Raw genomic sequence first — 12,781 nt, 5'->3', positions numbered from 1 at the left:
TCTGTAAGTCCCCTATTCATGGTAAAGCAACCTAACTCCATCTGTAAGTCCCCTGATCATGGTAAAGCAACCTAACTCCATCTGTAAGTCCCCTCCCTGATCAAGGTAAAGCAACCTAACTACATCTGTGAGTCCCCTGATCATGGTAAAGCTACCTAACTACATCTGTAAGTCCCCTGATCATGGTAAAGCAACCTAACTCCATCTGTAAGTCCCCTGATCATGGTATAGCAACCGAACTCCATCTGTAAGTCCCCTGATCATGGAACAGCAACCTAACTACATGATCTGTAAGTCCCCTGATCATGGTAAAGCAACCTAACTACATCTGTAAGTCCCCTGATCATGGTAAAGCAACCTAACTACATCTGTAAGTCCCCTGATCATGGTAAAGCAACCTAACTCCATCTGTAAGTCCCCTGATCATGGTATAGCAACCGAACTACATCTGTAAGTCCCCTGATCATGGTAAAGCTACCTAACTACATCTGTAAGTCCCCTGATCATGGTACAGCAACCTAACTACATGATCTGTAAGTCCCCTGATCATGGTAAAGCAACCTAACTACATCTGTAAGTCCCCTGATCATGGTACAGCAACCTAACTCCATCTGTAAGTCCCCTGATCATGGAACAGCAACCTAACTCCATCTGTAAGTCCCCTGATCATCGTAAAGCAACCTAACTACATCTGTAAGCCCCCTGATCATGGTAAAGCAACCTAACTACATCTGTAAGTCCCCTGATCATGGTACAGCAACCTAACTACATCTGTAAGCCCCCTGATCATGGTAAAGCAACCTAACTACATCTGTAAGCCCCCTGATCATGGTAAAGCAACCTAACTACATCTGTAAGCCCCCTGATCATGGTAAAGCAACCACTACATCTGTAAGTCCCCTGATCATCGTAAAGCAACCTAACTACATCTGTAAGCCCCCTGATCATGGTAAAGCAACCTAACTATATCTGTAAGTCCCCTGATCATGGTAAAGCAACCTAACTCCATCTTTAAGCCTGAACATAATCTGCATTCCAATCAATCAACTCATCATATTTGGAGGATAATAAAGATGTATCGTTTCAAATCTTACACTTTGATTGTTCAGCATCCAGAATGACTATTTCTGGATTTCATAGCTTTTAAATCTGTTTTATCATTATCATTTGCTATTTTTATTGCTGTTGTTTTATTTATCATTGATGGGCAAGTAAAACTAGTTATTTTAGTTGGTTTACGGCATTTCTCTTTCCTCCCAAGTCACATCTCCTCTGCTCATCCCCTCATCTCCTTTATCTCTTCCTCCCTCAATGATCTGTCCACCCCCCTCCTTGATCTGTCCATCCCCCGCTTTTTTCTCTCCCCCAAGCATAGAAATTATGAATCTCAATGTTCTATAAGACATAATTCAATTTTTTTCCCAAATCCTGATGTTTCTGCCCATACTTGATCAATTATCTCTACATGAATAAAGCTATTAGTGGACAGCTAATGTATTAACCTAGTTTTTAATAAATGTTAATTGACAGATGAATGGTGGTTCTATTTCCCTGAGTGAATACTATTCTTTACAGCCTGTTATTGTCATCTTGTTCCAGACTGGTCTGCGGTAATGTCATGACTTAATGTTCAGATTGACGTCTAATTAACCAGACAACCATTCAATAGGAATGTAAACTGCTACAGTATCACATCGTAAACTCGTCTTCATTGCTCTGATCAGACATACTACTGTATCAAAGAGTTCAGACTTTTCAGACATTTCAACCTTAACGGAAGAGTTTTACGACATCAATAGAAACAATGAAAGCCTTTACTACATCACATATTAACCCTGGGTATAAAACCAGCCAGTACAAACCAGACAGAACAAACTTAGAGCTGGTACGGTATATTGCCCTAATCCACACTCAATTAGCCACATATGGTCACTTGTGGGTCACCTTAATGCTAATTCTTTCCCTCCCCACCCCCACTTGCAACATCTCTTTGGAGGGACTGTTTTTGATAGTCATTCTTTCAGTGTTAGGTAACATATTAATTCTCTAAATTAAAACAAGTATCTTCATACTGGAATACGAAAGAGGAACTGAAAATTAATAAACGTATTCTGTTTATGGTCAAAGGCAGTATTTCCTGATACCTTTGATATGGGATGAGAGAACAAATCCAGCATGCCACTCATACAACAATATTATATGGATAACATAGACTGCTGGTTGTTAACTGCTGATGCTAATCATCAATGTAAACAGCAAATATAGGTTTGTGAGGGTTATCTTAGGGTATCAAAGTGTAAGTACCAATAAATAAGAGACCTTAGACCTACCTTAACACAGACAATTAGCCTAACAGAGACACCTACCCTTACAGAGAGACCTACCCTAACAGAGACACCTACCCTAACAGAGAGACCTACCCTAACAGAGAGACCTACCCTATCGTTGTCATGTGTGCCTGCTGTAGATTCCCATTCATTTCGCTGTCTGTCCTGCTCCAGGGACTGGGAAATCAGCTGGGCAACTTCACTGTTCTCTGCATCTTTCTCTCGACCAATCAGAAAGCTGAAAGAAAAGTTGTTTTTATACAATGTCTGTACTGGTGAGATATAGGGCGAGGGAATTGGGGATTATATATTCCCCTTAAATTGTCTTCAATCATAAAAACAAAAGAATTAAGAAAGCTGTTTCTGGCAGATTTGGACCATTTCTACTTCCTTCACTCACCTCCCTTCCTTGTCCACTCTTTATATATGTTGATTCAATGTATTGTAATTCTTACCAACACTAAGACGACTTAAAAGATGAATATAGTACAATAGTATTTTTAACAGTGTAAGTTTATTAGAATAGTAGTTAACTTCATCAGTTAATACTCATTATAGCTAGTAAACATAGCAATAGAACCAAATATCAGTGATTCTTCGAAAGCAAGTAATTTCACTCATTGGTAAATTTTTAGATTTTATACATCTCAATAAGAGTTAATGTTGTAACAAATGAGAAAACAACTATAGATACATCCAGCATTGTCAATCATATCTCGTCTGTTGCTTTGTAAAAACTGAAAGAACTTCTACAGGAATCTACAAAGACTACATCTGTTTTATTTTTATTTAATTTGTTCAACTATCACAGTTCTCTCCTGTTCTGTCTTTGAATTTGTCATTCTTAATATGGAACAGTTCAAGAATCATTAATAAAATTAAGGATCAAATCGTCCAGTGTCACATGGATCCCATTCTTGCCTCCTAAATTTGCAGCCATTTGGGATAGACTGCTCACATTCTTGCAAACCAAATATTTACAACCGCCTTCAGACATCAAAACATGTCAGCCTAAAATATTGCCATCTGCGGGTGAAAATCTGAGGAATGGCCGTCCAAATTGATGCAGACACCATAAATAAGTCATCACTTCACTCATAAAGCCTCTTACCATTACGATTTCACTCAAAAGGTAAAAGGAGATGAACAGAGAGGCAGTGTAAATATTAGAAGAAACCAAAGGATGATATAGTCGGATATTACTTCTAAGTACTTAAAAGATGGGTATGCATGGGGACACCCCGTCCAGTCAAAACCAAGGAAAGACTTGAAACCAGGGGCATCATTACAGCAAAGTACAGGAATCAAGGGTGAAAATAGCTAAAAGAAAAGGGGTTGTACCCATCAGTAACACTGCACACTCACTAATATCATCAAATCAGCCCAGCTACTGTAATATGAGGTCTTAGCATATCCACTAATATCACCAATTCAGCCCAGCTACTGTAATATGAGGTCTCAGCATATCCACTAATATCACCAATTCAGCCCAGTTACTGTAATATGAGGTCTCAGCATACCCACAAATATCATCAATTCAGCCCAACTACTGTAATAGGAGGGTCTTAGCATACCCACTAATATCACCAATTCAACTCAGCTACTTTTAATCTGAGGGTCTTAGCATACCCACTAATATCACCAATTCAGCCAAGCAACTGTAATACGAGGGTCTTAGCATACCCACTTATATCACCAATTCAGCCAAGCTACTGTAATATGAGGGTCTTAGCATACCCACTAATATCACCAATTCAGCCCAGCTACTGTAATATGTGGATTTTAGCATACCCACTAATATCACCAATACAGCCCAGCTAGTTTGACAGCAAATTAAGGCCTACCAGAGCATTGATCTAGACAGTATTGGTACCATCTGCTTTGAATTTGTTGAGGTATTAAAACATCAAATTGTGTCTGCATGGGAGGTGTTATATTCAAGAAAATACACACAGTCACTACAGGGGTTGGAAGAGGAATAAAGACAGGCAGATTGGTGAAGGGGGGGGGGAGGGGTTTGCAGAAGGAAAGTGATCAATATGATGATTAGTAAGACTTTCTAAACTAGACTGGATCAGGAGGGGGTCACCAGATAGGAAGGCGCTCTTAATTATATGCAACTTATTATTGTTTGCAACATATAATTGTTAGAATAGAAATAGGTTTCAAGAAGACTCATAAACCTGCCTTCTGATTCAGTCAAAAAGAGCAAAACTTTAAGAAATGTTAGAAGAATTAGAATTACAAGATAGGTGTGATCTTTTCTTTCAAACTTTCTTGCTTATATTTGAAGCAAAAACTTCATTAATTGAGAAAGTCAGACAGAATTTTCTGAACAAGTGCAGAGACTAACTTTGTCAGGCTACATAATTAAAGAGAAAGTTGTGGCCTCCAAGTCATTAGATGTAGCTAAGATTTAGTAACCCATTACAGGGTGGAGTCATGTATCCTGATACTACCTGTATGGCCCTTAGACCTTAAACAAACTTCACATATATAATACAAAACTGTTTGAAATTCGCTAAGTCAAGGGGCCTTTAGTACCATCTAAATAACCATTTAGAGCCATTATTGTCAAGAAATGTCACCATTCAAATTTAGTACAGTTTGATAGCAGTTAAGGCTAAATAAAAGCAACCAAAAAAGGATTTCAAATTGGGTTCTTGAGAAATGAGCATAGAATCAACACGACAGAGCACGATTGAAAATATGGCATCTGGAGGTCAGAAATGAGGGTGAAAGCAAATGAGATAGTATCTAGTGTGTGAGGAGAAGAAGCGTGGACTGGGGAGAAATGGACTGGGGGGATGAGGGGGATGGGGGGTGAGGAAGAGCTTGCATTCTTCAATGAGAATTCCCAAAAATCTTTTGAAATATTCCTTGATATTAGCTTTCACTGCACATGTACTGTACATGATACATTTGCAACTCATTACATTTCACATGTCAACCTTTCAGCCAGAGCAACTACAGGATTTTAAACTTATGTGCAACTCATACTTAAACCATGCTATACTAGTAGGCCACACTAAATTATCATCAGTGGATACTTGTCCTAAGTAAACTGGTCATTAGTTTACCCGTACGACTTCCCTCCAACCCCAAAGACAACACCACATTGTCCCCATTAGCAGCACATTTATAAGTTACCGTTCCAATGAGCCACACTGCTTCGGATCTACTTTCCTTAATTTTCGAAAACTTTCTCCTTCTTCCTCCTGACAAACGGTTGCCATTGGAAACTACAAGTTAAATCCAGTTTATTGCCACTCCTGACTGATTCTCACAGGTTCTAGGTTGATATGAAAACTTGGTTACACTGTAACCATATCCATCTGCACAAACTGTCCAAATATCATAATATGACTACATATAGGTTTGTTTGGTACACTCTATATATGCAGTTTGAGTAGTGCACACACTTTATGCCTATACCTACATGCAACAAACACATGTATACGTAACATCACTATCACTGAGCTATCTGAAATTAGCCTTTTACAGAACGATTTCCTGTAAGCAACAAAACGAAACATTCCTGAGTAAATATACAAACAAGGAGAGTCCTTTTAGCAGGTCATTGCTGCTGGAGAGATGATCAACTCATATTAGACTTAATTAAGTTTCATTATCTATATACATACATCGGTAATGAATTATTCACTAGGACTACAAACTATTCTTTTGTTTCCTCCGACACGAAACTGAAACCAAATACAATGGATGGGACTATACACTGACAAACTCAAGAGAGGATACTGTACTTTCTATTAATGTAAGGTCCTACGTATCTGATGATGCTAGAGATTTCCAAAAGTGCAGTCCTTGTTTAAACCAACCAAAATCATTTAGAGTATCTCGAGATACTTGTCCTTATTATTTATAGTATATAGTGTAGTAACTGTACATGGTAAAGTTGTAGTAGAGTTAGGGTTAGGGTTATAGTTAGGTAAAGAGTTAGGTAAAGTTAAGTAGAGTTTGGTTAAGTTGTAGTAGAGTTGTAGTAGAGATGATATTTAGCCATCGGTGACCAATTTTTGTATTTCTAAATAATTTTTATTTTAATTGCAAGTGTGCTGCTCAAATTATAGTCAATACTGTAACACTAAAGGTGACCAAAGTTTCTTGTTCCTTTTCAGTTTCCCGAAAGGGAAAACCTGGAGTCCCTCTTAGCGACCTTGCAAAATTGTGAGGTGGGACCACAGATTACAGAGTCAGCACTTACTATAAGTCGGTAATTACTATTACCGTTAGATTCATCCAAGATGGCAGAAACCTTGCGCTCAAAGCTGAAGTGAACTAATCAGGTCACACATCCGGAGTCTATGCATGCTTACTTCTTTAATACTGCCCTCATTACATTTTGGGAAACATTTCATACTGCAGGTTTGATTTTAGTATTGGTGGAAGGTGTGAATTTGAAAAAGATACTACTATGCTTAAAATTATGACATGCAATGGAAATTTCAGAAAAGAAACAAAGTTTTACTTTCAAAGAGCACTGAATGTGCTCTAGTCTTATGTATACTGTCTTGAATCAAAGACAATGTCTTATCACACAGCCAGCGGTCATGGTAACTTGTCACACCTACACACCCACTGCATAATTTAAAGTCGTTCCTGGGGCAATACAGCGTTGATATGTCATTGTCAGATGTTTTCAAAATATTCAGTTGAAAATATGCTGAATCTCTAGAATGCACCTTTAACACTAAATTCATGATGTCTGCTCAATGTTAATCTATTGTTTTATAAATTCTAATAAACTTACCAAAACATGTTCTTTTATTCTCATATAAACAACAGATCACCATAATTAAATGATATCTTACACTATTTGTAATGCAGTAATAAATATCATTGAGGCCTTCAAAGTACTATATGTTTTTACTAAATTGAGTTGTCTTGCATCTGAGAAACTGACCCAATGGTCTGTGTGTTAAACTAAATAGTCCAGCAATGTTAATAGATGAGCTTCATTTGCTTAAAGGGTCATTCCTCACAAAATTAAAAGTGGTATAGTACTACAACCAGAACTGATAGCTGTGTTTTGAACAGTACAAGCTATAACATGTCAATATTAATTTTGTGACAAAAGTCACCGGTTAACCGCTTGACTACAATGGTGGCAGTCTCACCGATGGTTTCATTTTACACATGTGTACAAGATGGATGGAGAAGGCGTTAATTGGTAACAAACTTACTTGACTTCTCCCTTAGTGTTTTTCAATACTGAAGCAGCGTATCCTTGGCTCACACCAACAAGGCTGTTACCGTCAACTTCTATGATTTGGTCATTAACTTGAATCCTGTAAAATATGGGAAAAAATTACAATATTATGTCTAATATCAAATAAGCACTGTTGCAGCTGTTACTACAGTGATGTCCAAAACAGCACTAATGGTTTTATTGGAGGAAAATGAATGGATACTTCCGTTCAGGGACATAGCTGGTGTTGATATTTGACTGTTACATAACCTAGGCTCGCTTCAGTCAATACATCCTGTACAGTAGGCAAAGCAGCACACATCAGTACAGACAAGATGGGATAAAGAAGTTCTCATAAACTAACAGAACAGTGAGTAGAAAACAAGCAAATACTTTTCCAGGTACAAATAATTTACTGGATCTCTGTTTTTAGTTTCTTCCTATTCAAAGGAAAGCCACAAGTCTGCCTTGAACTATCCCACACATGAAGCAACCAAACTTTCAAAGTTGATAGCCTTAAGCAATTCATACCGTAAGACATTATTCACTGAAAGTTAGACAATTTCACAACAGTTTGAAACAGAAGAAAAACCACTTATGCCCTTTCCATCTTGTTTCCGCTCTGGGATAGCAGTCAAAATTGATTTTCTTGCTCAGGGAAATGTTTGTCAATTTTACTTAACTAAGTCATTCCTGTTTACAATCTCTAAGAAACTTTTTTGGAAGTACATGTACTTACTTTAGCAATATTGATTTGTGACTTTATGCAAGAAATTGAACAAAACTGGCAGGAAGTTTAAACAGAAGGACAAGTGCTTGAACTGTTGCAAACATCAAATATACCCAATTAATAGAAAATAAGTCAGAAAATGATATAAACTGATTTATATTTCACACATCTGAATCTCAGCTAGAATAAATGTAAGCAAGCTATGGACCCACACAGTTGCAGTAACACAAACATGTACGTTACATCAATAATTATATGAACAAAATTTTTACAACTTTTAAACATTTTCTTTTTTAGTTATCATCTCAAGATTCCAACATGATGGTGTCCTCATGCCAACATGATGGTATACCCATTCCAACATGGTGTCCCCATGTCCACATGATGGTATACCCATTCCAACATGATGGTGTCCCCATGTTCATAATAATGGTTTACCCATTCCAACATGGTGTCCCTTGCCCACATGATGGTTTACCCATTCTAACATGATGGTGTCCCCATGTCCACATGATGGTTTACCTGTCCCTGGGTATTCCAACATGATGTTTTACTCATTCCAACATGATGTATTCCCACAAACAGCAGCTATCAACATTGTAGTGGCACATCTACATGTTAATTAGACATTAAGTATGCTTGGTAAAATTATGTAATAACAACTATTTAACCATACTGGCCCTATCATTGTTATGTTGTAGATGCATCTCCTACACATGTGAAGAGCAATGAGAAGCCAGAAGAAAAAAATCTGATTGAGAATGCACAACTTAATGATAACGAAGTGCTACCTGATGAAATCACTTGCAATCTGATAGCACGCATGTACATAGTCCCAGGTGCCGTTCCCATTCCCAATGACCAAACCTGATCTTTGATTCCAAGATTTTTTATTTCCATGAATGAAGGTCACAAGATAAAAGAGCCATGAGGGAGGTTGGAGCCTGACTACAATCTTAGTTCCAGCCAAAAAATGAAGAGAAGCAAAATGGGAACTGGAAACTTTCAGTAATACTGGCCATCCATGTTCAAGTAGCTAGGCCCCAGGCTTGGGAGATTAAGGATATCAAATGTTATCGACTTCCTCCAGAATTCACAAGATGTTCCGAAATAAGTATAATGAAGAGCAAAACATATAAAACAATAAAATAGTACAAAAATCGAAATGAGTCATCCGTTATATTGATTCTGCATGTCTTTGGATTTTGAATTCCGAGAATATAACGAGACCTGCAAATAATTTGTCCTACATTGGTGACACTTTAATAATTAAACAAAAGTGCACATTAGGGAGCAGTTAATTGATATAAATTAATGTTAATTTACGAATTGGCCAATTTGTTATGCTTTATGACAAAAATCTTGAAAACGTACTACATGAATGTTGAATGCAGGCTAAAGGAGAAAGAGATTGTTTACATAAACATGAACCTGTGACAAACCTATTGACCAATCAAGATGATGTATTATGATAGAAATCTTGAGTGGTTTGACTTTTGATAAACATGCGCATTGATTATGCTGTCAGTAAAACGACCAGGAGCCAGTATGAGTTGTTGTAAAAATCTTGACAACTTACTACATGAATGTTGAATGTAGGCTAAAGGAGAAAGAGATTGTTTACATAAACATGAACCTGTGACAAACCTATTGACCAATCAAGATGATGTATTATGATAGAAATCTCAGTGGTTTGACTTTTGATAAACATGCGCATTGATTATGCTGTCAGTAAAACGACCAGGAGGCCAGAGTAAGTGGTTGTAAAGTGAGAAAGAAAACAAACGGGAGATCTTTGTCAAAGACTTGATAAAGATTGCATTCTTGTTTAAATGCACCACTATCATCGAGCTATTCATCAAGGTATGTCAGCCTTACAATAAACCTTTGTAATGACTGTTCCATGTTTGCATTCACTTGTCTGGTAAGGATGGGTGGGGTGGGGTAGAGGTGAGGCAAGGCAGAGGGTTAGGAGAAGAGTTATTATTACATGACATCATAAATGAAAACAAAGGCAAATACCTTCTTTCTTGTCAATGCAAAAGATGTGGAAAAGTAGATATATTGCAAAAGCACAAAAAGAACCTGGAACCCATACAGTGAAAGGGCAGAGAAATTATGATTTATAATTCAGCAGTAATTTTTTGTTGATACCTATATTATGCGATCAAAGGTTAGCTTCTTTATAAAACAATTTGGCTTTTATTGACAGTGACTTAAGGTTACTCTTTACCTCAAATACATACATGATCCATTGATAAATAGTACACCACTTTTATATGAAGACCTACAGTAACCTTTTCTATGAAAGGAATATTAATTAATATCTAAAAACAGCTTTTATTGATATGTCTATTGCACTGTTTATTGTAATATTTATTCATTTTTACTGGTTTCTAATTTGTTTTAATAAATGGTGGCACCACATGAAATCTTCCTTGCCCTGTGTTCCACCCATATTCCGCTACTTTTTACCTTTGGTTATTTGATACAAGTCATAATCAATTAATCAAAAACACAAATCATCTAGAACATGTCACTATTACTTACAAAGTACAATGAACATACAATTATAAATATAAGAGATTCCCAGGTTTACGAGCTCTTCATTAGTACCTAGCAAAGGTCTGAGAGTAAACATTTCCCAGAGGACCAATTCACACCACTTCACTGTCTCATTCCTCTTGCAGGCAATTTAAATATCTTTCTCTCCTTAATGAGAGAAAACAGGAGCAGTTCCAGTCAGAGGCCTCCAGCAGAATATTGAACCATTGGAAGACATGAACACTCAATATAAAGACAAATGAACAAAACATGTAAATTTAGAAATGTGCCAATTGGTAACATCAAGGCTGAGTTAACAAAAGTCAATGACACTGTACTACAAACAACACCACTTCTATCATTTTTGAGGTGTTTTAATGACTTTCTTGTCGTCCTTCCGGACAAATGTACGCAGATTGATTTGTTTTTCCAGTTTTTTTTTTGTGACTCTTTTCTGGCAGCTCCATGCAATCATACATTCAGACTAATGACGTAAAACTTGGTAGTTAAAATATTTCAATTCAAATTTACGAATTTTGTACATAAATGATTGTAACTGATTCGACTTAAAACTACACAAATATATCCACAGAGCAAAGGTGACTCAATAATTAGCCAGTTTAATTTTAACCTATTTATTCTACCCAGTGGTGTACAGTCAAGTCAAGGAGAATCAAGCACAATCTCATATACTGTATGTTTGTTTAATGTTCTTAAATGGTAAATTTATCGGGTACATGCAGTGTACTATAAAGACTATATGTCAACTAGTTGGGTGTAAAAACCTTGAACCATATGGCATGATTCAGGTGAATGTGATCAATTGTTACTTTTATGGACATATCCCTCAGACCTGCATCCCTGTGATTCTACACAATATCCCTCTGGTATATCCCCTTGAAGTTAGACATATCCCTCAAAACAAAGACAAAACCCTTACATGTATCCTTATCAAAGCAGACATATCCCTCAGAACATAAGACATATCCCTCAGAACATAAGACATATCCCTCAGAACATAAGACATATCCCTCAGAACATAAGACATATCCCTCAGCGCACAGGACATATCCCTCAGAACATAGGACATATCCCTCAGAACATAGGACATATCCCTCAGAACATAGGATATATGCCTCAGAACATAAGACTTATCCCTCAGAACATACTGTAATACAGCCTCCACGAATATATGTTTCTACTTGGTATTTAATTACTCATTTTGCAAAATATAACTATACAAGTGTCTAGTTGATAGCATTGCAACATTGACTGGTGTTCCAGACTACACACTTGTCTAGTTGATAGCATTACAACATGCTTGTAAGACAAGGCCCAGCAACATTGACTGGTGTTCCAGACTATACAAGTGTCTAGTTGATAGTATTGCAACATTGACTGGTGTTCCAGACTAACCAATTCAAAGTCAGACTGCCACTTTCAATTCGATTGCTCACAATTCGCTGTTAATTAGGTCTATCTCACCACAAACAGCCAAGCAAAGTACATGTGTGCACTAAATAGCCAACACTATTCCAAACTTTCCTCCAAATAACATTCTGAAACTATCTTAGCCAGGAATTGAGTTACTTTTATCAGTATGTATAATTTTTTTAAGTTAACCTTTGCAACAACATAACCTTTGAGAAAGATGTGTGAGTTGAGCAAATTTAGGTCAAAATTAATGATGATCGGTGTAAAATGGTATGCAATGCTAGAAAGACCCGATCATAGCCCAGAGGGTGGCCAATCACACAAGTATTGAGAATGGTACTTTAATAAATACTACAGGGGTCACCTTAAAGAAAAGCCTGCTGTAAATCTGGGCTACTAGGCCATCATCAAAGTTAACTATAAATATTCATAAGCATCCAGTATCAAAGCAGTTTCCTCAGTTGCTGACAACCCGAGGATGAGGAAGCACATGATATTTACTTGTGACCCAAATCGATGGAGTGACAAGGTGTTTGG

The 12,781-nt window shown here is 37.1% G+C and overlaps 1 protein-coding gene across 8 annotated transcripts in view; it reads right to left on the bottom strand.

Moving 5' to 3' along the window:
• The window catches only part of LOC139964608 (uncharacterized), a 159,327-nt gene that overhangs the window by 31,687 nt on the left and 114,859 nt on the right, over positions 1-12,781 (bottom strand). For all 8 annotated transcript variants that reach the window (XM_071966336.1, XM_071966338.1, XM_071966339.1 and 5 more), the window contains exons 6-7: positions 7,532-7,636; positions 2,439-2,565 (exon numbers count right to left, since the gene is read on the bottom strand). In XM_071966336.1, coding sequence (XP_071822437.1) covers positions 2,439-2,565; positions 7,532-7,636 — 232 coding nt within the window. The remainder of the gene's footprint in view (positions 1-2,438; positions 2,566-7,531; positions 7,637-12,781) is intronic.

The sequence above is a fragment of the Apostichopus japonicus genome, chromosome 23, assembly GCF_037975245.1.
Source record: "Apostichopus japonicus isolate 1M-3 chromosome 23, ASM3797524v1, whole genome shotgun sequence".
Classification (NCBI taxonomy): Eukaryota; Metazoa; Echinodermata; class Holothuroidea; order Aspidochirotida; family Stichopodidae; genus Apostichopus; species Apostichopus japonicus.
Note: the sequence above shows the minus strand (reverse complement) of the source record. Positions and strands in the feature narration are given on the sequence as shown.